At 49.2% G+C, this 24,913-nt stretch overlaps 1 protein-coding gene across 1 annotated transcript; it reads right to left on the reverse strand.

Moving 5' to 3' along the window:
- Positions 1-170: 170 nt before the first annotated feature.
- LOC136486352 (disease resistance protein RGA2-like) lies at positions 171-22,862 on the reverse strand. Its single transcript, XM_066483215.1, has 7 exons — positions 22,601-22,862; positions 22,255-22,424; positions 22,007-22,093; positions 4,246-5,294; positions 633-2,559; positions 441-534; positions 171-348 (listed from the first exon to the last, which is right to left on the reverse strand). Exons 4-7 carry the CDS (start codon positions 5,278-5,280, stop codon positions 288-290), a joined length of 3,117 nt encoding a protein of 1,038 aa, XP_066339312.1. The 5' UTR covers positions 5,281-5,294; positions 22,007-22,093; positions 22,255-22,424; positions 22,601-22,862; the 3' UTR covers positions 171-287.
- Between the last annotated feature and the right edge of the window lie 2,051 nt (positions 22,863-24,913).

The raw sequence follows: 24,913 nt of genomic DNA on the forward strand, positions 1-24,913 counted from the left end.
GCATTTCCAGACACACCATAAACCATCCAAGCTGAAAGAAGCTGTATCATAAAGTTTGTTCCGTAACGACTCAAACTTATATATACACATGCCTCTCAATTCTCGAGTGGCAAACTGCATGGAAATTCAACTGTAACGTGTACACAAATCACTGAAGAAAAATGAACAAATTCACATAACATTCTTGTCTCATTTTATTTGCATGTCAAATATCTGACTGCCTCAGAACAACCCGCAGGCTAAAAAAAGGAATAAATTCACATCACAAATTCTGCATTGTTGCTTCTTCAGTCAAAGCGATGACGGTTCCAAGGTTCCTTCTGTCCATGTAGGTCACAGACGGGCACTCTACTTGCATGCAAGGGTCATATGGATTATATAATCTGCAGTGTTATACGCCCCTTACAAACAACTAGTAACAAGAATTGTATGTTGCATACTTGATTACTCCCTCAGTTGTTCCACATTGACACATTCTTCTTCGATTTTGTCCCTTGAAATTTTCTCCACTTCGTCCAACAACACTTTCATCCCCTGAAACGTCACATGCAGTCAAGTGACGAGATATTCCAACAGCAAAAAAGGTACATACTCAGTATGCAACGTATAAAGCAGCAGTTGTGTTAATTTACCTGAAGCGTCAGCAGAGACGTTGATGTTTGTCTTGAAGCTGAATGGATCGCCTGTGTACTTCACGTACCACTTCCTTTCAATGTTGTTGTCATCATCATCTGCATATGCATTGACCTGCTTGATATGGCTGAACTTGTCCCACTCAGGGCCAGATTTCCCTTCAGCTATGGAAGCGAGCAGGGAGATGTCACAGTCTAGACGCAAATCCCTTGGGTTTACGTCCTGCAAGTATCCAGGGAGTGTTTTCATGTCGTAGTCCTCCAGTGTGAGTCTATGAAGTGCAGGCAAACCCTCCAATACCTTCAACTCTGGGCATCTTATGATAATGAGGTTCTGCAAATTTGGCAGATTGCTGATCCTCTCTAGTCCATGACATCCACTCACCACAATTTCCAAACCAGAACCAAAGTTCTCCACAGCGCTTGGGTGCTCATGATGGTGTGGTAGTAAGAACTCTGGCCCAACACGCTTGATGCCTGGGGCGTTTTGAATCTGTAGGAACTCCAAGCTGGGGAGCTGCCACAAGCCATCAGGTAGCTCTGTGCAATAAGGCAAGTCTTCCATGAATAGAATCCTCAAGCTTCCAAGGCACACAATTGCTGTCAATGTCATCCACCGTGGAAGTCGTTGACTAAAGTACCCTTTGATTGTAAGATTTTCTAAGCAAGGCGGAGGGCAGAGCTCATCAAACACCTTCTCCATGTGTTGCTGCTCTTCCAGTTTCACCAACCGGTGAGCACCTCCACTACTACTAGTGCACTGTAAGTACAGATAGCTGAGGCACACCTTTTCACCAAGCCTGGCTTTTATAGCAAATGAGGAAGAAGATACATTCTCCAGGCCATGTATACGAAGATGCATGAGCTGGTTAAGAGGTCCTAATTCTTCCAAACTACACCAATCACCCTCCACGTGGGCAGGAAACCCCTTCAATACCCTTAAATTAGTTAGGCCACTGAAACCCCTGGGTATATTGTTTATACCTGAGCCAAGAAGGCTGAGATACCTCAGCTGACGTAACTTTCCAATGCCCACAGGAAGCTTCGTCAGACTTCCACAATTAGAAAGGTCAATGCACTGCAAGAATTGCATCATGTCTATTTTTTCTGGCAGCCTAGATGTGTCAGTGCCATCTAGGGACAAATACCTCAAGTGTTTGAGTTGGACCAATGATTTAGACAATGCATCAAAATTTCCATCTTCTATATGTAAGGTCCGCAAACATTGAAAAGATGACAGTGAATCACCTGGGTTGATCTTTATTTCCCCAACTAAAATCAGTGTTCGTAGTGATATATGTGCTTGTAGAGAACTCCACTCTAGCTCATTTGACTCTGATTCTTTGGATTTTAGTGATAACCGAATAACATTTTGTGGGTTAATGTTATTGGTATGGCCAGGCTCAGTTTTGTGAGCTATCAATGCTTCATCTCTAGTCAAATACTGAGCAAATGAGCGAACAACATCATGCATATTGCAAACTTGCTGGTCTATGTACTTTTGATCCGGCTCTAGAAGGTTCCTAGCTATTAGCTGGTCATAGAACTCTTTTCCTAATACTTCTAAATCACATGAGTTTCCATGAACAAATCCTTCCCCAATCCACATGGCAACAATACGTTCATACCGGAACAGCGTGTTCTTTGGGAGGAGGGCGTAGTGCAGAAAGCAAGACTTCAACTCTGGGTTCAGATCTTGATAGCTCAGGTATACTGCATAGTTTAGCTCTTCAGGCATTTGAGATACTGACCATGTAGAATCATTAAGGACCTTTGTCCAATCGCTTCGCCTTGTCCTTTTCTGGCGGAGGAGGCCTCCTATTACTTTGACTGCGAGAGGCAAACCATCACATTCTGCTATAATCGACATTCCAATGTCCTTCAGTGTATCAACCTTTTGTTCATCATTATTTTCATTTCCGACCACCTGCAAGCAGCTAATTAAGCCAGTTAATTATGTGGAATATGGAGATATATATACATTTCGTCCTAATCGGAGGCAAAATCGAGTGCTCGTAAATGATTCTGTGTGCAGAGGCAAAATCACGTACGACGTTCTAAGCATATGACCGATGTACCACTTCCGTGCACCTATAGCACTACGGTGCAACTGTGTGACGTCTGTGCACAAAAGTGGTTCTCTCAGCAGTCACTCTATAATTACCAGCTCTTGTATTTTATAGTCACTGTATTATGTACCATAGTCACTCCAGTATTTATTGTAGCTTTTAATAATTATAATTTTATTTTACTAAAATGGAATGAACTGTCCTCTAAGCCCTGCACTGTGGCACTAAAGATATTGAATTTTCTATATCAAAAAATTTTGCAGTAATATTATTTTGTATAAATATAGAATAATTAAAATTAAATTACTAGCATTGATATGACATAATATTTTTTGTCAAAATTTATAAACTTATTTAAATTAAAGGGCGTACCCAGTGCAGAGATAAATGTAATTAACAAAAAATTGTTAGTATCATTATTTATTTGTGGTTTGTTAAGGAAGATTTTTAGCTCTTGATTAATTATTAAATAAAGAGTAAATTTCACTAGTGGTCCTCGAACTTGTCCTAAGTTCTCATCCAGGTTCTAGTACTTTTAAATTGCACACTCAACTCACTAAATTTGTCATGAGTTCTAATCCCGGTCCTAGTATATGCAAATTGCACATTTAGCTCTCTAAACTTGTTCTGAATTCTCGTCTCGGTCTTGGTACTTGCAAATTCCACACTCAAGGTGCCTAAAATTGTATTATTATACCATTATTATGGTCCATTCACCCTATAACACCGTCACACCACACATGCTTGCCTTACTAACCTCCACCTGCCTATGTTGCATCACCGGGGGGGGGACACAGATGACAATATGTGCAAACGTCACATGTATCTATTTTAAAATGTTTTTATTATATTTCTTTCAATGATTTCAAAGACCAAGGTGAGCATCACCGTCCAGTTTCACAGCGAAATCGCAAAACTGACGGTGATGGCGGTTTCTAAACTGGCGGGGATAATGTTTCTGCGGTAGTGTCTTCAAAGTAGTTTGTAGCCTAGATTCATAATATTAGTGCTAAAATAAATAACCATCTAGGTTAATTTGCATATCCGTGTGCATAAGAAACCTAATAAAAACTACTGAAAATGCATAGATGTTATAAATTATAAATATTACATAGGGGCACTTTGTTCTTGAGCCAATTTAAGCTCAGTCAGTAATAACAAATGGTGATGATAACGATTATAATTGTTAGAACATTCTGGATGGCCAAAGAATTCCTTGCATGCATATATTTGTTTCCATAAATAAACTACCCTCAACTAACGTTTACAATTAAATGGAAGTTACAACAAATCTTAAAGGTTTTGTAGATAACTTACTAGCCCAAATGTGCATCGGGCAGTAGTGTCGAGCTAAACAAATTTGTTTCTGAAGAAAAGCTACCACAATAGAAGGTGAAGCTTAGGGGCATGGCATGTACAGACTGACTAGCTAGATAGACTATGAAGCAAATGTACAAGACTACCAACTATCTAGATAGATTGTGAAGCAAATGTGCACACATGAATACATAACATATTAAATCCTTAAATTAACTTATACGAACCTGCTTCTTGAGCAAAGACCAGGCATCTTCTTGCTCTAGTTTGTCGACATGGTGGTAGGGAACCTCTGCCATCATGCCTCGAGCAACTGCATCTTGTCTCGTTGTAACGAGAACACGGCTTCCTCGAGCAAGTGATTTTATCAATGGAGGCTTGAGCACCTTCTCCCATGCATGGTGGTCCCAAACATCATCCATCACCAATAAGGTCTTGCACCCCTCCAGGGCTTCCTTAAGGGTTCGCTCTAGTGCAGCCTTTGTGTTTCTAGCTGCTTGATGATCTCCTCGTGCTTCAGTGATAGCTCTCTCCAGTAGATCACTCTCACTAAATTCTTGATTGACGCTCAACCATAGTCTCTTTTTGAACTCTAATTTGATGAAGTCATGGTTGAAGATCTTCTTGGCAAGGGTGGTTTTGCCAATCCCTCCAACTCCCACAATAGCATAAACCATAACTTTTTTGTGTTCATGTATGTTTTTCTTTGTGAGTAAATTCACTAGATTTCTTGTGTCCTCCTCAATCTTGTCACCAACCACACCTAACTCATCCTCCCCCGTCGTCTCACGCCTAGCGCGAAGGGAGGATTCTACCTTTTTCTTGTCGTCCTCATAAGAAGCAAGGTTGATGAAGTTGAAGGTTTTGCTACGCTTCTCAATGTCATCTAGCCTCTCATTGAGATTCTTTATGCGATTACCAATGTCATGAGCATGGAGAGGATTTCTCAAACAAAAGAGCAAGGGATTGAAGCAGCCCATATCCTTGGATGGACCCTGTTCCATGGCCTTGAGCTGGCACAAGTCAAGAATGTTGGTTGCATCATACATGGCATTCCTAAGCTCTCTCACCCATGATTCCACACTCTCATCGCTGATGTTCCTCTTGTCAGCATCGGCGATGAACCTCTTAAGGTCCCCGAGCTTGATGCCCATCTTTTTTATCTCATCAGGAACACCTAAGAGCAGATGCACCTCTTCTTTAGCCATCTCCGATAGCATGTGTTGTAGGTAGGATGCTAAAGCGTCCAATACCACCGCCATTGCTGCTTCAGTGTCTACAAAGTCAAAATTAGATAAAAATATCACGTGATTTGTTTCAAGCAAAGGTAATATTTCTGGTAAAGGAACCGAGGTCCATGTAACCATAACACTAATTATTGTAAAGTAGGCCCCTGCAACAATAGATATATAGGTAGATCTACAATGAGAAACACAGCTATAGAAAAAGATTACAGGGGCGCCCGGCGGGCGGATGAAACCCTAGCGGCGCACTTGGCAGCCGCCCTCAACCCGCCGCCGCCGATCGCCCCGGCACCGGTGGCCCCGACCTTCACCCCCTCCTCCTCCCCGCTCCCCTCCCCTCCCTACAGCCTCCCATCCCACACATCCAGCCCCTCCCGCAGCCTTCGGCGTCGTGGGATGTGCCTCCACTAGGGAGCCACCGCTGGAGCTCGCCCGGCCGTGCGCCGTGGCTGAGCCTGCTCCTACCAGATCCGGTGCTGGGGCACCGTCACCGACGCCGGGAGCTGCAGTCACAGCCGCCTCCGACACCACTCACGCCGGATCTGGAGTTGGGGCGCCGCCGCGAGCTCAATCAGCACCCGCGCCGCCACCTACGCCGGGTGCCACCGCCGTGGCTGCCACCGAGTTCGCCACTGCTGGATCCAGCACGGGGGTGCTGCTACGACCTCCCTCAATGCCTGCGACAACGCCGATGGCGGACGCCACTGTGCACACCCCCATAGGGCCCAAATCCATCGCCGACCTGCCGGTGTCGGCCACGGACGCAAGGATGGAGGACGAGTCATTGGTCATCGTCGAGGACGTCCTGGGAATCGAGTACGAGGAGGAGGATGCCGCATGCTCGGGCAGGTCATCGTCGTCCTCCCTCTCCGCGCATGCCACCCCCTTTTTCCCCAATCGCCGGTCGGCTGGCAGGAATAAGTTTTGGCGTTGGGAGGAAGACCTCGGCGTGGACAGCTCCAACGATGAACTTGCTTCTTCTGCCACGTGCTTGTCATACCTAGATGACGCTCGCAAGGCTCTTCGGGCCACGCCTCCACCGCCGGCTGGGGCTTCGGACGCAGCACATAGCACGGCCGCCATGGAGGAAACCCGTCCGGCGCTTGCAAGGGGGAAGCGACATCATCGGCGCAGGACTAATGCGCTCGACGGACTCCGCCGTGGGACTTCACCATTGCACGCCGCGCGGGTACCCACGCAGCGTCGCCTGGGTCCGCTGCCGGCGGCAAGAGTGTCGGTGCACCAGCGCCTCGGACCGCGACGTAGGGCGTCAGTGCCTGCCACATCCCGGCAGCCCCATCGAGGGCTCAACATCGACGCCGATGGATTCCAGATTGTCAAGAGTCATTGTCACCGGCGACGTCCGGGGAGAACGGCACCCAAACGCCGCCACCGTCACGTCCCGCCGGAGCTTGTAGGTCTCTGCTTCAACTGCCTCGCGCACGACCACATCGCCGCTCAGTGTCGCTCCCCGTCCCGCTGCCTCCACTGTCGGTGTACCGGCCATCGAGCCAGGGCGTGGGAGCATGGTCGTTGGCTAGCGTGCAAGCAAGGCCCTTTGCCGGCTCGCAAGCCTTCGCCCTCGGAGGCTGGAATCGGTCGAGGAAAGGCATGTCGCTCTGCTGATCCTAGGTGACCCAGCTTGTCGCTGGGATGTCGCGCCGCGCCAAACCTGGTGCCGACACCGTCATCGCACGGTTGTGTGCAGCAGTCACCGCCATCGTCGCCGCAACAGCTCCACAATAGTAGGTTGCCGCTATCACCACCCCTGGGTGACACTGATAGCCATCCCAAGGTCTAGGTCTTCGTCGTCCCAAGGAACGTGGAGCTCACCGCGTCTGGTGTGGACCTCTCCCTTGTTCTTGTTGCACTAGCCGGTGGAAATCAGCCAGCCGTCACGCCCACAGAGTTCCTGGCGCACCTTTCCTCGAAGTTCCATGTGTCCGGGGGGGCGGCTCAGGCCCGTGCTTGGCTCGGGAGACCTTCTGCATGCGAGTGTCTACAGGACGACCACTCTAGCTCGTCATGCGAGAGAGCTAGACTTGAGGACGGGGCGGACTTGATGTTTTGGAGTCGGCCGAGGTAGCTGCCAACGGCAGTAGACACAATGTTGGATCCAATGCTGGTTTAAGCGGCAATCCAAGGTCTGCCCCCCAACCGTCGCTCTGCTTCGGAACCAGGTGTTGAAACTAGCGGTTTCAATCTGCGTGGCGGAGACCGAGGTCTCCGCTCATCGGACGGTCAGCCTCGGGCGGAGGCTCGGGATACGAACGATAAGGGAGAGAGTGGCGAGTAAGGGAATGACACGGAAAACTATGGTTTCATTAAATCATTCACCAACCAACCTCCATGGTTACAAGTGTCCCCTATATATAGGACTCAACTACCATATAACAGAATTTATTACAATGCCCCTCAACTGCTACAGTATATTCCTGGAATATTCTGCCGCTAGCCTCTTGTTCGCGGGGCAATTCTGCCATACTGTCTCCAAGTAATGGGCTTCCATGAGCAGCTGGCCCACTGTAGCTTGGTCTTCGGCCCAAAGGACTGGGTCCCCGGCGCAGGCCTTCATCTCTCGGGGCGTGCTGCTGCCTCGGTGGGTCTCCGCCAGACGGTCGGAGACGTTATCCGCGGGCCTCCGCCCGGCCGTGCGGGGGCCATGGTTCTCGCCGCTGGCCTCCGCGTTCAGGGGCGCACCGTTGCTTTGGAGAATCTTTGCCGGTCCGAGCGGAGGCATCACCCGTAGGTCTCCGCCCGGCTGTTGGCCTCCGCCTTCAGGGGCGCGTCGTCGCCTTGGAGAGTCTCCGCCGGTCCGGGCGGAGACATCATCCGTAGGTCTCCGCCCGGCCGTGTAGGGGCCATACCGACGTGCTCCACGCTTGAGTACCTACGCACACTTAGGCAAGATCGTTTGTTTGATTAGTTTAGAGATAAGGTGGCCTCCGCCCGTAACACCGGAGACGCCCGCCTAAGCGGTCGGCGGGATGCGTGCCTGGCCTTGGCGGAGTCCGTGATGAAAAGGAGATTCAGCACCCCTCGAGCATAGCCGGGAAATTTCCTTTAGTCAGCACCGGGTCTCCGCCCTAAGACGGTCGAAGACGCCTCGGCGACACCCCGCTGCCGGGGGCCTTCGCCACCCGCCAAAGCCATGTTACAACAGTTCCCCCCTTTTGAGACCATGGTTCGCCGGAGCGTGCCGTGAGCTCAAAACGCCTTAGCCGAAGGCGTCCGCGGGGGCGGAGGCCGCCTTTGGTGTCTTCGAGCGAGGCCCCGCTAGTTCCCCCCTGGCCCGCTCTGGCGTAGCCATTAGTCTCGTTGAGAGTAGCTGTTGGGCGGCAAATCTAGCCATTGCCCTACGTTGCGGTCGTTTCCGCTGTGTCAGTGTCCGTTGCATTCCCTACGACTTTTTCGGAGGTGACCGTTGTGCAGCGGGCGAATCTTCCGGAGATGACCGTTGTGTGGCGGGAGTCGGACCGCCCGCCCGCTGCCTATATAAGGGTGCTTTTGGCGGCGGGGTCCCCCCACACGCCGCTCACTCGCTTTCATTGCATTCGAGAAATCGCTCTCTGCCCTCTTCGCTTTCGCATCTTGCTGCCCTTGCGTGTTCCATCTTTCTATTCGCGTCTCGCGCTTAGGTTGCTGTCGCGGTGGCTTTCCTTTCCGCCTCTGCCCAAACTCACTGGCCTGCCTTCTCCGGACCCTATCGCCACCTTCTCGGCGTTAGGGCCGTTGGCTGGGGTGCACGCTTTGAGGAGTGCATGCTTGCCTCTGCCTCCGCGTTGGAGTTGGAAAAGCTAGTGGAGGAGGATTTGGGGAGTGTCTCTGCATCTATCGGAGACCTGATCGCCGCGGACTCCGGAGACATGGCGATAAAGTCTTGGGACTTCGGCCCGTCCTCTATTACTGAGGAGGCAATCGCGGAGATGCTGAAGGAGTCGTGTTTTCCATCTTCTAGGGTGAAAATCCCTCCACCGGGTCAGACTGTTCCGAAGTCGGAGGAAGGATACGCGGTGGTCTTTCGGGACTTCTTCACCTGTGGCCTTCAGTTTCCTTACATTCCCTTCCTTCGCCGGGTGTTGGAGACCTTCAATGTTCAGCTCCATCATCTGACTCCCACTGCTTTCCTGACACTTAGCAAATTCTGCTGGGCGTGCGTCTCTTACGGTGCCGAGCCGGATGTGGACACCTTTTGCACGTACTATGAACTGCAGAAGCAGTCGAAGAAGAAGAAGGAGGTGCGAGATGGCAAGGAGGTGGAAGTGATCTATCAGTACGGTAGTTGCACTTTCATGTCTAAGAGGAACCAAGGTGTGGACCGCCTGGAGATCTCTTTTTGCCAGAAGGGCAAGTGGGACCGCGGCTGGCTCGAGCAATGGTTCTATGTGAAGACTTACAGGGTCCACAACACAACTGAGGATGGCGAGGAGCTCTCAGAGTATCCCTTGACTTCTCGGATGGAGGAGATGGCACCACACACGTGCGTGGATCCACCGGAGGAGGTGTCTCCGACGCGGGAGGCCTGTGATCAGGCTTTTGCGGCAGCGTGCCGCTACTCTGGTGGAGGAGATCATGGCCTCCAACTACTGGCCCTTGGGCAAGAACAACCCAGCTTTTCAGCTGGAACAGGTCAAGGTCCCCATTTTCGGCCCGGAGGCCGGGATTCTGTTCCCCCGCTTCGGTCGGTCTTTGGGGGAGGGGGTGACGGAGGACGGTTTCATCTCCGAAGTCGAGGAGGCCGCCATAGGTTTGGTTGGCAAGATTTTTGAGCGTGAGTACACGTCTCGGATGGTTGTGGCAGGCACCATGCCGCGGCTCAATCGGGTTTTTGAGGAGGTCGGGATCATCTACTAGGAGTGCGAGGTTCTTGCTGAGGTCCTGGCCTCGATTGAGAAGAAGAAGAAGAAGGCCTACGCAAAGAATGTTACAGCGGAGGCCGAGTCTAAAAAGAGGAATGGCGCCGTCGGCTCTCGGGCGCCTATGAAAAAGAAGAAGAAAAGCGGAGCCCCGTTGATCGCGCCGGCCTTGTCTTCTGCTGGCAGTGCCGGCGCTGCCTCCGCCAGCAGCGAAGACGTTGAGAGCTCCTCCACCCTGTTAGCGGACGCTCGAGTTGCGAGCGGAGGGGATCGTGGCTCTCCCGTTGCTCCGGTGTGCCCGACGAGCGGGGCTGTGAGCGGTGCCGAGCATCCGGAGACCGGCGTTGTCCTGGCGCGCTCCTCGCATGGTGCTACGAGCGTCGGCGAACGGCCGGAGGATAGCGCCGCCGAGCCTATGCCCGACGTTCTTGGCGGGCTGTGCTCAAGCTCTGAAGAGGACATGGAGGCCATCCTGCGGCATGTTCCTTCGTCCTCTACCACTATCATGCCTTCGCCCGTACCTGCGGTCAACGTCGGGCGACTGGAGGCCGCTCTTGCTGAGAGGCTCCGGCGGTTCGGCCTTCTTCAAGCCCTCCGCCCGCCGGGCCGCTGGCTGAGGAAGTCCGCCCCTTTGGGCCTTCGCCACACGACACGGTGGAGACTTCTGCTCAGAAGGCACGGCAAGCTGCCCTGCCTGGGCTCTTTATGAGTAAGTTTGTTTGGTGCACATCCTTATGTTTATTGTCTTCGCCTAGTTCATTCCTTTGCGTGTTGTGCTAAGTGCCAGTACTATACATCTGCTGCTTTGCAGGTGATGTCATGGCTGGACTTCTGACCCCAGAGGAGCGTGCAGCCGCCGCTGGTGCTAGGTTTGGTCCTGGGCAACCGAGGCTGACGGCGCTGGGTTCGAGTAAGTAAAAATGTTTTCATTTTGATCATCATCTGGCCTATTTGTGATCTGCCCTCTGACCTAAGCTGTTGTTGTTGTTGTTTTTTTATGTAGGCTCCTCCGACACTTCTATCTCAGGTTGGGAGGAGTGTTATCTTGCCGTTCTTAGAGACGTCGGAGGTGGTCTTTGGCTGTTGGTGCGTTTAACATGAGATTTGCTTTTCTCACCTCATCATTTCTTGTTTGTTTGTTCCTCTTTGAACAGATCGCTTCAAACAGCGTCTGAGGGATATGGATTTCTTCCAGCTTCTTCGCGTTCACCTGGAACAGCAGAGCCTGGTGCGTCTCTGGTGGTTTTGCCCCTTTCCTTGTTTTATTATTTTTTGTGTATGCTCGTTTCTAGACTTGTTCTTGATTCCGTTGCAGATCGCTTTGGGTTTTTTTTGTTGCAGGGGTATCACATGGGTGTTGTCATGGAAGAGCGCTGTACCTGCGAGGTCTCCGACCGTGACGCCGTGATCGAAGCGCTCAAGGTGGAAATCGAGCGCCTGGAAGGTGAAAATGGGAGTCTGACGGACTCTCTCATGGCTCTCCGCCTGTCTCTGACGGAGAAGGAGCGAGAAAAGGATGGCTTGAGGGTCCATCTCGCCAAGGCCCGGGAGGCGGAGGTTTTGTCCGCCGAGCAGGCCCGTAGGGCGAATGAGCTGGCCGAGGGTCTCCGGGGAGAGCTTGCCTCCGAGAAGGAGTCCGCAACAGCGGTGAGGGAGCAACTTTCTCTGATGACGAGGCGTTTGGACTCGGTCAAAGGAGTTCTTGCTGCGACCGTTGGTCACTACCGGGCCACCGTCGCCGAGCTTGGAGGCGAGACCTCCGCTCCTCCAGAAGAAGACAGCGTGTACGCCCTCGCCTCCTGGCTAAAGCGTCATCTTGCGAAGCTCCCTGGTCTGATCAACGGTTGGGCGGACTACGGGGCGCTAGCGGGAGTGGCGAACTATGCCAAACTTTTGGCACGCGGCGGGTGTACACACACTGAAAGTATTCTGGAGGGGGCGCTGCCTGGTCCGGAGGAGCTCAGTGAGACCTCTCTTGGTTTGCGAAAAACCTTGAGAAATTTCATTGGGCACTTTTGGGCTCCATTTGGGAGATCTGCTGCCCGGAAACTAGCGGAGGACAAGAGGGCGAAGGTACTTATAGTTTTCGCAGTCACCCTTTTTCTTTTTTTTTTTGATGCTGCGGAGGCTTTCGTTGCTTTTGCCCCTGACATTCTAGCCTATGTTGCAGGATGCGCAGAAGGGTCTTGCGGGCAGGCCTCCGTCGGTCCTGCGCTCGGCGACTGCGGTTGGTGCCTCCGCCGCTGGTGGCGCTCCGGGGGGATCTACGATCGGCGAAGGCGGTGGTCGGAGGCTGCAGGCGCCGTGTCCGCCCACAGCTGATGCGAGCTCCGCCCCAGGGACTTCCGCTGCGGCTGACGCGCCGGAGGTCTAGGCTCTTTGTAGCATTTAGTTGTTCTAGCGTGTACCTCGCAGTCCAACCGGGCTTTTGTGAATAAAGTTTATTTTGTTCTGAATGGTTTTGTGGAAAATTTTAACCTTGCGCAGGTTCCGAATCGGGAGCCTGCGCAAGACGTTGCTCCTTTGACTCTCTACAATGACAGTATTTATGTGAGCGGAGAGCTTTGGGAGTATTGGCGTTCGGCCTTCCCCCGCAGCATTGCGCACGACGTATTTGAGTCGGTTAGGTTTGACATAGATGACGAGAGTGCTGGGTTTACTCGCGCGCTTGCTTGGCACGGACCTCCGCCACAGTAGTTAGGATTTTATTTCAAGTTGGTGTCCTATAAGAATGTTTCTCGACGCTTTATGGAATACAAGACAGTTTCACTTTCTTGATTGTTTGTGCAGTGGCTTGAGCCCGTCGTGGTAGTTTACATATCTCGTCTAGTTCCGAGCTCGCGCACCGTTGTGCTTTGCCTGGGCAATTGAGCGCGATACAGAGGTGGTGGCTAGGACCTTCGCCCCATTTTTTCTCATTCTCTGTGTTTGCTTGATGGCCGGGGTAGAAGTCTCTGCAGCTTCTCGACCGGCAGAGGCGTACTTGAAGTCCGCCTGGCGAGGTTTGCCGATTCGTCGTTTGATCCAGCTGGGGGTTTGGCGCAGCTTGTGCAGACGGTGGAGACTCTAGATATTTCTTTAGCTGGGTGTTTTAGCTGTCTGGAGGCGTGGGTCTCCGACGCTGCACACCCGTGGGACATGGTTGATCTTTGGAGATGGCAGGTTAGGTCTCCGGCGTCAGGGGGATGTTACGAGTTTTCGTGCAATATCCCCCTACTCCCGTAGGCCTTTGCTGTTCATCACCGTGCCGTAGGCCCTCTCTCTTTTCCCACTGTCTCCGACTGTCTACCGTTGCCTCCGATTTTACGAGTTTTCGTACAATATCTACGGCCGATTTGGATATCTAAGGAGACCCCTGCCTCCATGGCTATCGCTATGGCTTTTGCCTGCACTATGACTTGCTCCCCCCTTGCGCCCTTGCGCCTTATGCTGACTGAGTTTGTTAAGGGCACGGGGGGAGTCTGTTTTTATAGTGGGGTTGTGGCTTTCGGGTGTTAACATTTTTGTACGTTGTTAGGTGGAACGTATCTTGTCTTTAATGGCCGGTATGTTGCCTGAATTATTCGTTCTTCTTGAGATCTTTGAAGTAAAGAGGCCTGGCACCGCAGTGGTGGCAGTGTTTTGTCAGGCACTTTCTGTTTTTCTTGTTTCGGATAGCGGAGACCTTTTTCCTAGTTCTGGCGCCACAAATTTGTTTCCCTGACGCTAGGTTCTTTTTTTTTGCTAAGGTCGGAGGCCTGTTCCACCGAGGTTGTTGCCTTGATGCCTGACTTTGGTCAAATCTTTGTCAAGGGTCGGAGGCCTTTTTGGCCAAAGATTTTTGCCTTGATGCCTGACTTTGGTCAGGTCTTTGTCAAGGGCGAAGGCCTGTTTGGCTAAAGATTTTTGCCTTGATGCCTGACTTTGGTCAGGTCTTTGTCGAGGGCGAAGGCCTATTTGGCTATAGAGGTCGTTTCAAATTGCCCTTGCCTATGGCTGGCGCTTTGAAAGGACCTGTGGTTTTTGTTTACCGAATATTGCGGCGCTAGAGCTGGCCGCTTTCGGTTTTGGGTTCTTTGTGGCATTCTTTTGGGGAATTACCTCTTTATACTTGTAGAGGATTTTTACATTGAGCCTGCCTCGTTAAAAACCTCACCTCCGCTTGGAGTTCCCCTATGAGGAAAAGAGTGCAGGCTCTTTTACATTTTGTTTTGAATGAAGTAAAAAAAACTAAGGTAAATGCATGTAGGGGCCTCCGCTTATATTTTGCGGAGGTTGCCCTTTGGTACATTGCCTAGATGTAGTATCTGCGAAGGCTGTCAAAATTCCATGTATGGGTTGTCGTGACACCTTCGCTGTCGGTCAAGTGGAAAGAACCAGGTCGGCCTGCTGCCGTTGCTGTGTACGGGCCTTCCCATTTCGGTTGCAACTTACCGACAAGTTGTGCGTTGGGTTTTCTCCTGAGTATGAGGTCTCCGTGTTCTATGTCTTTCCTTACCACCTGAGAGTCTCTCCACTTCTTGGTTTGGGACTGATATTTTGCAATGTTGTCGACTGCTTCCAGTCTGGTGGCTTCTATTGTTTCTTTTGCATATTCTTCATCTTGCAACATCAGCTAACTTGTCGTGCGGAGGCTTTCGTGCTTTATTTCTTCTGGCACCATGGCCTCTTCTCCATAAAGCAGTTTGAATGGTGTGAATCCTGTTGTTCTTGATACGGATGTATTGTGTGACCAAATAACTCTAGGTAATTCATCTATCCATTTTCCTTTGTGTAGGCCCAGCAGTGTTTTTGATATTGCTGAAAAGACTATTCTGTTTGCTCTTCCCACTGCTCCATTGGACTCTGGGTGGTATACCGAGGCGAAGGCTAATTTTGTCCCTATGCTTCTGCAAAATTCTTTGAAGTTCTCTTAATCGAATTATTTTCCATTGTCTACTGTCAAGATCCTTGGTACACCGAATCTGCAAACGATGTTCTGCCAGAAGAACTTTCTGATAGTTTCTGAGGTTATCTTCGCCAGCGGCTTTGCCTCTATCCATCTTGTGAAATATTCCACTGCCACTACTGCGAATCTATTTCCTCCTTGGGATGGAGGTAATGGGCCGACCAGGTCCATCCCCCATCTTTGCAGCGGCCATATCGGAGGTATAAGCTGGGTCTCCAATGATGGTTTTGACTGTCCTGGAGAGAATGTTTGGCATGCTTTGCATGTTCTGACTGTCTGCTCTGCGTCTTGTATGTGTGTTGGCCAATAAAAGCCTTGCCTTATTGCCTTTGCTGATAAAGCTCTGGAGCCAATGTGCGACCCGTAAATTCCTAAGTGTATTTCTTGAAGCAACTCTATGCCTTCGCTCTGCGATATGCATTTGAGGAGAGGCTGGACTACTCCTTTCTTGTACAGTATGCCATTTACGATTGTGTAATTTCTTGCCCTGGCCTGTATTCTTGCTGCTTTTGCTTCATCTTCTTCGGTGGTTTTGCCTTCTAGGAATTATGTTATCACCTTTCTCCAATCTTCATTTTGTAGGTGTAGTATGGGTTTTAGTGCCTTGGATGTCTCCGTAGTTGCCGGAGACTTCAAGATCTGGTAAAAAGTGTTTGGAGGCAGTGGCAGGTTGTTTGCCGCAGCCTTTGCCAATTCATCTGCCTCTGCATTTTCTGATCTTGGGATGTGCTTCAGGGTGAAACCCTCGAATCTCTGCTCCAAATTTCTGACAATGGATAGGTATTTGATGAGTTCTGGCTCTCTTCCTGTGTATTCTTTCTCTACTTGGCCAGTGACCACTTGAGAATCTGTTTTGACTGTCAATGTTTTTGCCCCTAGGGCCTTTGCTTTGCTCAGCGCTAAGATCAGGCCTTCATATTCTGCTATGTTGTTTGTTGATTTGAACTCTAGCCTTGCTGCGTATTTCAGTCTGACGCCGGAGGGTGCCGTTAGGACGGCGGAGGCTCCTGCTCCGGCTTGGCCCTAGGCTCCATCCGTGAATGCTATCCAGCCTTGAGTTGTTGGTTGTATCTTGGGCTCTGTCGGAGGTGTCCAATCTGCTACAAAATCAGCTAATGCTTGTGATTTGATTGCTGTTCTGGGGACATATGAGATTCCAAACTGTGATAGCTCTGTAGCCCATTTGCCTATTCTGCCGGAGGCTTCTTTGTTTCTGAGCAAGTCTTGTAGTGGCAGAGATGTCGGAACTAAGATTTCGTGGGCTTGGAAGTAATGCTTTAGTTTTCTTGATGCCATCAGCACTGCGTAGGCAACTTTTTCTACCTCTGTATAGTTTAGTTTGGCTCCGGACAGTGCTTCTGAGATGAAATAAACTGGTTTTTGAGTTTTGCCTGATTCTTTTTCCAGCTCGTGGACTAAGACTGCGCTGACTGTATGGTCGGAGGCCGCCACATACAGCAATAGGTGGCTGTCCGATTCTGGGACGGAGACCATCAGTGAGTTTGCCAGATACTCTTTCAAGTTACGAAATGCTTTCGACTGCTTGGACCCCCATTCGAAGTTGTCTCCACCCCTCAGGGCTTGGAAGAAGGGTAGGCTGCGTTCTACTGATTTTGAGATGAATCTATTGAGCGCTGCTATTCTTCCCGTTAGCTTTTGTACTTCCTTCTTGTTTTTGGGCTCTGCCATTGCCATTATTGCTCTGGTTTTGTCCGGGTTCGCTTTGATGCCTTCGCTGCTTATGATATAACGGAGCATCTTCCCTTTTGTGACTCTGAATATACATTTCTCTAGGTTGAGGCGGAGGCCAACTGTCCTGAGGTTGGCGAAGGTCTCCTGTAAGTCGAAGACATGATCATCCTTGTTCTTGCTCATGACCACTATGTCGTCGACATAGGCTATGATGTTTCTATCTAGCTGTGATCCCAAAACCTCCTTTGTCATTCTGGCAAAGGTTGCTCCGGCATTCTGGTGTAGCAGTATGTCCCAAATGGGGTGGTGAAACTTGTCTTGTCTTCGTCTTCTTTTTTCATCCAGATTTGGTGATACCCAGAGAAACAGTCGAGGAGAGAGAACCTCTGGCATCTAGCTGCCTTGTCGATGGAGGCATCTATTCTTGGCAATGGGAAAGGGTCTTTCTTGCAAGCTTTATTCAGATCTGTGAAATCTATGCACATTCTCATTTTGCCATTTTTCTTTGGTACCAAGACTACGTTTGCAAGCCATTCTGAATACTTGACTTCCCTGATCACTTTTGCATCTAGCAGTCTTTGCACCTCCGCCTTTGCCGCCAGGATTCTGTCTTTCGACATTTTTCTCTGTTTCTGCTTTCTTGGTCTCATGTTTTCGTTGATATCCAGTTCGTGCTGTATGATGTCCCTGCTGACTCCCTGGAGGTCAGAGGCTAACCAGGCGAAGATGTCCTTGTTTTTTACTAGGGTTGCCATGAGCTCTTCCTCTTCTGCCTTGCACAATTTTGAGCTGATTGTTACTTTTCTGTCCGGTAACTCTTTTTCTAGAGGGATCAGCTTTGTCTCTTCTTGACCTGCCACATCTGTTTCTCCTTTGGGCATGTCCAGAGGCTCTAGTTCTTTGTTCACCGACTTGACTGCATTGATGTTTCTTTGTGCTCTGTAGATAGCTTTCTCTATGTTTCTTGCTTCTTTCTAGCTACCTCAGACTGTGATAATACCATGGAGTGCTGGTATTTTCATGCACAGGTAGGCCATATGCAGGGCTGCATTGAATTTGGTTGTAAATCCTCTGCCCAAGATGGCATTGTATGGGTAATACAGATCAACGACGTCGAAGGTTATGTACTCGGTTCTGGCATTCGCTTGGGTTCTGAACGACACTAGGAGTGAGATTTTTCCTAATGCTTGTATCTGCTTGCCTCCGAATCCTATTAAAGGGGATTCGGAGGGTTGTAGTTGATTTCTGCTGAGCTTCATTTGGTCGAATGTATTTGCGAAGATGATATCTACTGAACTACCCGTGTCGACTAGTATTCTGCTTATCTCCCATGCTGCTATGTTTGTCTTGATCACCATTGCATCTGCGTGAGGGTAGCTCTCTAGCTGGAGATCTTCTTCTGTGAAGGTGATTGGGACTCTGGACCAATCTGTGCGTTTTGCCGGGCCTTGGACTGCTACATTGTTTACCAGGTGGAGGTGATCTTTTTTCTGCTTTTTCGTTTGAAACTCCATTGATGATCCTCCGGCAATTGGCAATATCATGCCTATTGTTGGCAGTGCTCCATGAGGGTTGACTTGGTTTTCTGGGTTTGGCTCGTTTTTTGGTGTTGGGGGTTGGTTGTGTGGTGGTGGCGGAGGCAGTTGCTACATGTGGTGCTGTGGCTGCGGAGGCTCGAACCTTATTCGGTTTTGCTCCGGTGGGTTTGTTTCGAGGTAGGTTATATGGGGAGATTTTGGGTTTATGTAGGTCAGGCTTGCCTCCGACCTGTAGTTGCCCGCCAGAGGCTGCTGCGAAGGTGATGACCACCATGCTGGTAGAAAGTTTGGGTAATAGGCAGAGGCCAGTGTGGAGGGATGTATTTGTGTTTCGTTTAGCACTGGGTACATTTGGCAGTACTGCTGGTGGCCAGTTGTGTATGTGGTGTTGACCTCTCTTGCGCTCTGCTATGTCGGAGGTTGGGCAGTCTACTTGTTCTTCATCCTTTCTTGCGTTTCTTTTGTCTCCGGACAATCTTTGGTGCTGTGCCCTTTGTTTTTGCCGTGAAAGACGCAATATGGCCTGCGTTGTTTCTGGCTTTGGTTTCTGTTCCAGTTTTTTCCTTGGTAACCTTGCCGACCTTGGTTCCTTGTCTGGGTCTCCGGCCGTGTTGGCGCTGCCTGTTGCCCTTGGTCTGAGTGGGGTTGACCCTCGATACTGAGCACTCGCCCCTGGCCTGGCTTCTGATTTGATACATTCTGGTTCGTATAGGTTTTTTGGGAATTTTTCCTGCTGTTTTGTTGTTTGTTTTGACCTTGCTCCTCTAGCCTCTTGCGTAGGTCATTGTCTGATCTGCAGTACTTCTCAAACTCGTCATACAACTGCTGAATGGAGGTTGGTTTCTCTCTTGCTAAGTGTGCTGCGAACGGCCCCATTCGGAGGCCTTTGATCGCTGCTTCAATGGCGATCTCGTCTGGGACATCTGGTGCCTTCGCCTTTAGTTGCACGAATTTCCGGAAGTAGTCACGTAGTGTCTCCCCCTGCATTTGCTTGCACTGAAACAGGTCTATGGAAGTCAGCGACTGTGCTATTAGCCCTTTGAAGTTTGCCAATATCTTGTCCCGGAGGTTCTCCCAAGAATAGACTGTGCTTGGTTTGAGCATAGAATACCAAGCCAGCGCGTCGCCTTCGGCTGCAATGACAAATGACTTTGCCAAGACGGCATCGTCTCCACTGGCGGAGGCTACTGCTGCCTCGTAACTCATAATGAACTGATGGGGGTCAGTCTTCCGTTGAACTTGGGTAGTGTTATTGGCTTGTACGCTGTTGGCCATGGCAACTGTTGTATGCCTTCAGATAGTGGGGACTTGGGATCGATAGGCCTCTGCATCACCTAAGATGGCATCGTCGGCTGGCTGATCACTAGCGTAGAACCCTGAAGCATGGTTGCAGTTGGTGTTGCTGTAGAGGCTGGGATTGCGAAGGTTGTCGCTGGTACTGCATGCTGCATACTTAGCATCTCAGCATGTAGGACTGCCAACTGCTGCCTTATTTCTGCTGCTTGTGCTGACGCTTGAAAAGCTTGCTGATTAGCTGCGAATGCTGCTGCCATTCTGTCCCTCTCTTGTTGCGCTCTTTGCAACTGTGCTTGCAGCTGTTGCAGTTCTTGCTCGAGTGCTGTGGCTGAGTTTGGTTGGGCCTCTGGATCTTGAATCTCTTGATCTTGGGGTTTCGGTGGTTGACCCTAGGCATCTGCTCTGGTGTCATCCTCCGCTGGCGAGGTTGCGTAGGCGCTACGAATGTTGCACCTAGGCCTTCCTCGCTGACCCGTGGTCACTGCTGCTCTGGTGGTGGTCTTTCTTTTCCCTGCCATCGTTGGTTTGCCTTGGCTCAACCACGGTGGGCACCAATGTTGAAACTAGCGGTTTCAATCTACGTGGCGGAGACCAAGGCCTCCGCCCATCGGACGGTCGGCCTCGGGCGGAGGCTCGGGATACGAACGATAAGGGAGAGAGTGGCGAGTAAGGGAATGACACGGACAACTATGGTTTCATTAAATCGTTCACCAACCAACCTCCACGGTTACAAGTGTCCCCTATTTATAGGACTCAACTACCACATAACAGAATTTATTACAATGCCCTCAACTGCTACAGTACATTCCTGGAATATTCTGCCGCTAGCCTCTTGTTCGCGGGGCAATTCTGCCATACCGTCTCCAAGTAATGGGCTTCCATGAGCAGCCGGCCCACTGTAGCTTGGTCTTCGGCCCAAAGGCCTGGGTCCCCGGCGCAAGCCTTCATCTCCCGGGGCGCGCTGCTGCCTCAACGGGTCTCCGCCAGACGATCGGAAACGTTATCCACGGGTCTCCACCCGGCCACGCGGGGGCCATGGTTCTCGCCGCTGGCCTCCGCGTTCAGGGGCGCGCCGTTGCCTTGGAGAATCTTCGCCGGTCCGGGCGGAGGCATCACCCGCAGGTCTCCGCCCGGCCGCTGGCCTCCGCCTTCAGGGGCGCGTCGTCGCCTTGGAGAGTCTCCGCCGGTCCGGGCGGAGACATCATCCGTAGGTCTCCGCCCGGCCGTGCAGGGGCCATACCGGCGCGCTCCGCGCTTGAGTACCTGCGCACACTTAGGCAAGATCGTTTGTTTGATTAGTTTAGAGATAAGGCGGCCTCCGCCCGTAACACCGGAGACGCCCGCCTGAGCGGTCGGCGGGATGCGTGCTTGGCCTTGGTGGAGTCCGTGATGAAAAGGAGATTCAGCACCCCTCGAGCATAGCCGGGAAATTTCCTTTAGTCAGCGCCGGGTCTCCGCCCTAAGACGGTCGAAGACGCCTCGGCGACACCCCGCTGCCGGGGGCCTTCGCCACCCGCCAAAGCCATGTTACAACACCAGGCCATGTTGCTATGATGGCCACGGACTTGGTCGGCAACCCTCCTGGCGACGTCCAGTCGACATTCGACAACGAGGACAACAGCGTGCAGAACGTGCTTTCCACCCCTCCCCGACCGACGCAGTCGAGGTCGATTGAAGAAGCAATCGAGTTGCGGATCTGCATCCCTCTACAGACCCCCTCATCCGAGCCGGCCCCAAGCTCAGGAGGCACAAGACGCCGAAGTCGGGGTTCACGATGAGGCGCAGCGAACGCATCGCTAGGAAACCACGCGCGGCAAACTCCACGCTACAGGCGCAGAATGTTCTGAAGCAGAAGCTCAGTATCGCCGTCGAGTACAACGACGTGGACGATGGGATCGTCGAAAAGTTTCGGGCGACCTTTGCGGTCCCTTTGTCAGCCAACAAGCAGGAGGAATTGGAGGTGCTGTTTGGGGACGGATTCGATCTGGTGGCCATGAACCTAGATATGGTCGGGTTTGATGCCGAGGATATTTAGGCCTTTGTGCTCAGCTTATTTGTCGCAAAATGCTACTGTGTAAATCACAACCACGTGTGTTCGGTCGCTGGTCTCAGTAATCAGTGGATTACCGTGGCTAGCTTAGATTTGTAACAAACTCTACTTCTGCTTAATGAAAAACATGCCACGGCATGATCTCAAAAAAAATAGATATATAGGTACTAGAATAATCACATTTAACTATAACTGAAGGGCCAGGCTGGGTACTTTTGTTACCAGACCTGGCACCTTGATTTGCATTAAGGTGACAATCTCAACCCGTCACCCGTGTGTGAGTATATTTGTGAGTGGAAGACGAATAACATCTCCAATAAAAATAAGAAAGAAAGAGGATGGAAAGAAAAAACAGAGAGAGCTGGGAGAGACTAGGCATATGCACCTTGATTTGCAGCGGCGAGAGAGAATGTTGTGTCCTTCAGTTCCTTGATCTGTTGTGGAGTGGAGCAAGAGGACTGGCCGGGCCAGGCTGGGGGTACATTTGTCACAGAGATGCCAAATTGTTAGATTTGTGGTTGATGTATAATAGTGTATATAAGCGAGTACACAAGTTTGAAGTAGATCTTGGACGCAGAGCTAGCTACGCATGAAAAATTGAATGCAGAGAAATAAGGCGTCGAGGAAACGGACCTGTTGAGCGATGGCTGGAACTGGAAGTACGTTGGACCAAGTGCAGGCGTGGTTTGTGGAACGGCACCTGCTGCCTAGGCGTGGTTTGCAGCCGGTAGAGAGAGGATAATCTGTGTGCTTCACTTCCTTGGTCTGTTGTAGAGTAACGCAAGATGATTGGCCAGGCCGCGCTGGGTTTACAGTCATCGATCACCATAGAGATGCCGAATTGTTAGATTTGTGGTTGATGTATATATATAATAGTATATATAAACGAGTACACAAGTTTGTAGTAGATCTTGGACGCAGAGCTAGCTACGCATAAAAAATAATAATTGCAGAGAAATACAACGTCAAGGAAACGAACCTGTTGAGCGATGCCTGGAAGCCTGGAACAGGAACGAATCCCGGCGTGGTTTGTGGCAACTGCTCTGCTTGACGGACGCTGGCGGAGGTGGTGGTGAATGGGCTGATGGCCAGGGTTGCTGCTAGCTGGCGCCGGAGGGGGCGGACAAGCTGAAATGGACTTAAGCGAAGAACAGAGGAGATGTGAGGTGGTTAGCGACGACTAGAACTGCGGTTGCTTCTCTCGGCAGCTTGAGATGAGGAACGAAGGCAACTTTATAGTTGGCCATGGTCGCCCAGTTAACTGAGCTGGTAGTGGCAGGCAGAGTCTGAACATCTTCAAATACTTCAAATAAGTTATAGTCTTACAGATAGTATCAGAGTCAATAATTTTGATATAAATTTATCTTCATGCAAATTCATATAAAAAAATTATGAATTATTTTTTTGACCACACTTCTTTTCAGAAACGGGCTTGCCACCTCTGTTAATTGTTATGTCTAGATCCTAGTTTTCTCTTTAACCATTCGTATGAACGCCTTCTTTTATTTGTTCATGTTACTAAAAAAGAGTTTAGGTCCTAGTAGTATTGCTTTCCACATGTTGATTAAGTTGAAACACAGCTTGCACGCCAACGCTCAATACGTTGAATTTATTATAACACAGGATTATATTTGTAGTAGTATTGTTTTATATAACGTAGAATGGTAAAAAATAAGTTACTAATATTGATATTACATAATTTTTTATTCAAAATGTATAAACTTATTCAGAATACCAAATTATGAAATCTATTATCATGGAGTGTTAATATAAATTAAAATTAATAATTGGTGATATTGCTATTGATTTGGTAGGTGAACATTTTTCCATGTTTCATAATCTATTAAAATAAATATTTATCCTATGTATACATGTGAAAGATAATATTATGCTTAATTTTAACTTCATGGTTGTTGAAAGTTAAATTATTTTTTTGTAATAGCATATATTAGTATTTAATGTAGATTTGAGAATTTTTATTTGTTTCTTTATAATAGCCATGGTAGAAAAAATATAAAGGTGTTACATTATATGCTATTTCATAATAGCGTATATGGGTATGTTGAATGCAAACTTAGAGGTTACTTTGCATTATCCTTCATATTGATAGAGGTGGTTAATTTATAAAATTATCAGGGAGTATTTTAAATTATCTTTCATAATGGCAGGTGTAGGTAATTTAGATACAATGTTAGAGAATTATTTCGAATTGTCTTGATAATGACAAAGGTGGATAATTCAGATGTAACGTTAGGGGGTTATTTTGAATTATCTTTAACAATGACAAATGCGGTATTATTTAGATGCAAATTTAGGGGTTAGCTTGAATTATTTTTCAAAATAACAGAGGTGGGTAATTTATATACAAGTTTAGGGGGTTATTTTGAATTATCTTTCATAATGGTATATGTGGATAGTTTAGGTGCAAGATTCAAAGGTTACTTTATGTATTTTTCATAATAGCAAAGGTAGGTATTTTTATAAATGATAACATATCCAATGGCTATTATCAACGATGACGATTAAAGTTTATCAAATTAATGGTTAGATGTTTCTTATTATTGTGAGAGTTTCTAGGATCTATTTTTTGACTAGCACGTCAAGTGAGAATTAACGTGGTGCCTTTAATTACTTAATAGTAGAATTAGGTCTTGAGTTGGTTTTTGATAAATATTTTTTTTACCAAGAGATGTTTGAGGTCATAATAATAATAAATAAATTGGTCTGTTACTCCTCAAAACTCTTCTTTCCATTGTCTTAAAAAAACAGATGAGAGACCCACGCACACACGGGAGACTCTCGCTCTGGTCATGCCCCTTTCGCGTGCCATGCGCTGAGAATGCAATGCCGATGGGGTTGTTGGAGGGAGAAAGAAGGCACGCAACTTTTACTTTTGTAGAGAAAGCGCCACATGCAGATGGGATTAGTCGATTACCCTTTTCCTTCATAATTCTGGTAGTTTGATCATGCGCGTCCATGGCTAGGTGCCTAGGTGTGAAAGAGAATGATGCCGCGCGCCCATGCTGGCTTTAACTTTTAGTACATTCACTTCCTTATATAACCAAAAGTATGGTCGGAGATTAGCTTTTAGATAATTTTCTGTGGTTAGCGGAGTAGAAAAAGTGAAGTCGATCTACAACGAATCAACGACTGGCAAACTTTAAGTAAGCGCGTGAAGCATGGCTCTTTGATTTGCATCAGCATGTTTACTACTAGTGATCGTTGGGTCGTTGCTGGTAGGCGGTCGTTTGGAACAAATATATAGATCGGCTTATTGAGTTATGCTATATCA

This window comes from Miscanthus floridulus, chromosome 10, assembly GCF_019320115.1.
Source record: "Miscanthus floridulus cultivar M001 chromosome 10, ASM1932011v1, whole genome shotgun sequence".
Classification (NCBI taxonomy): domain Eukaryota; kingdom Viridiplantae; phylum Streptophyta; class Magnoliopsida; order Poales; family Poaceae; genus Miscanthus; species Miscanthus floridulus.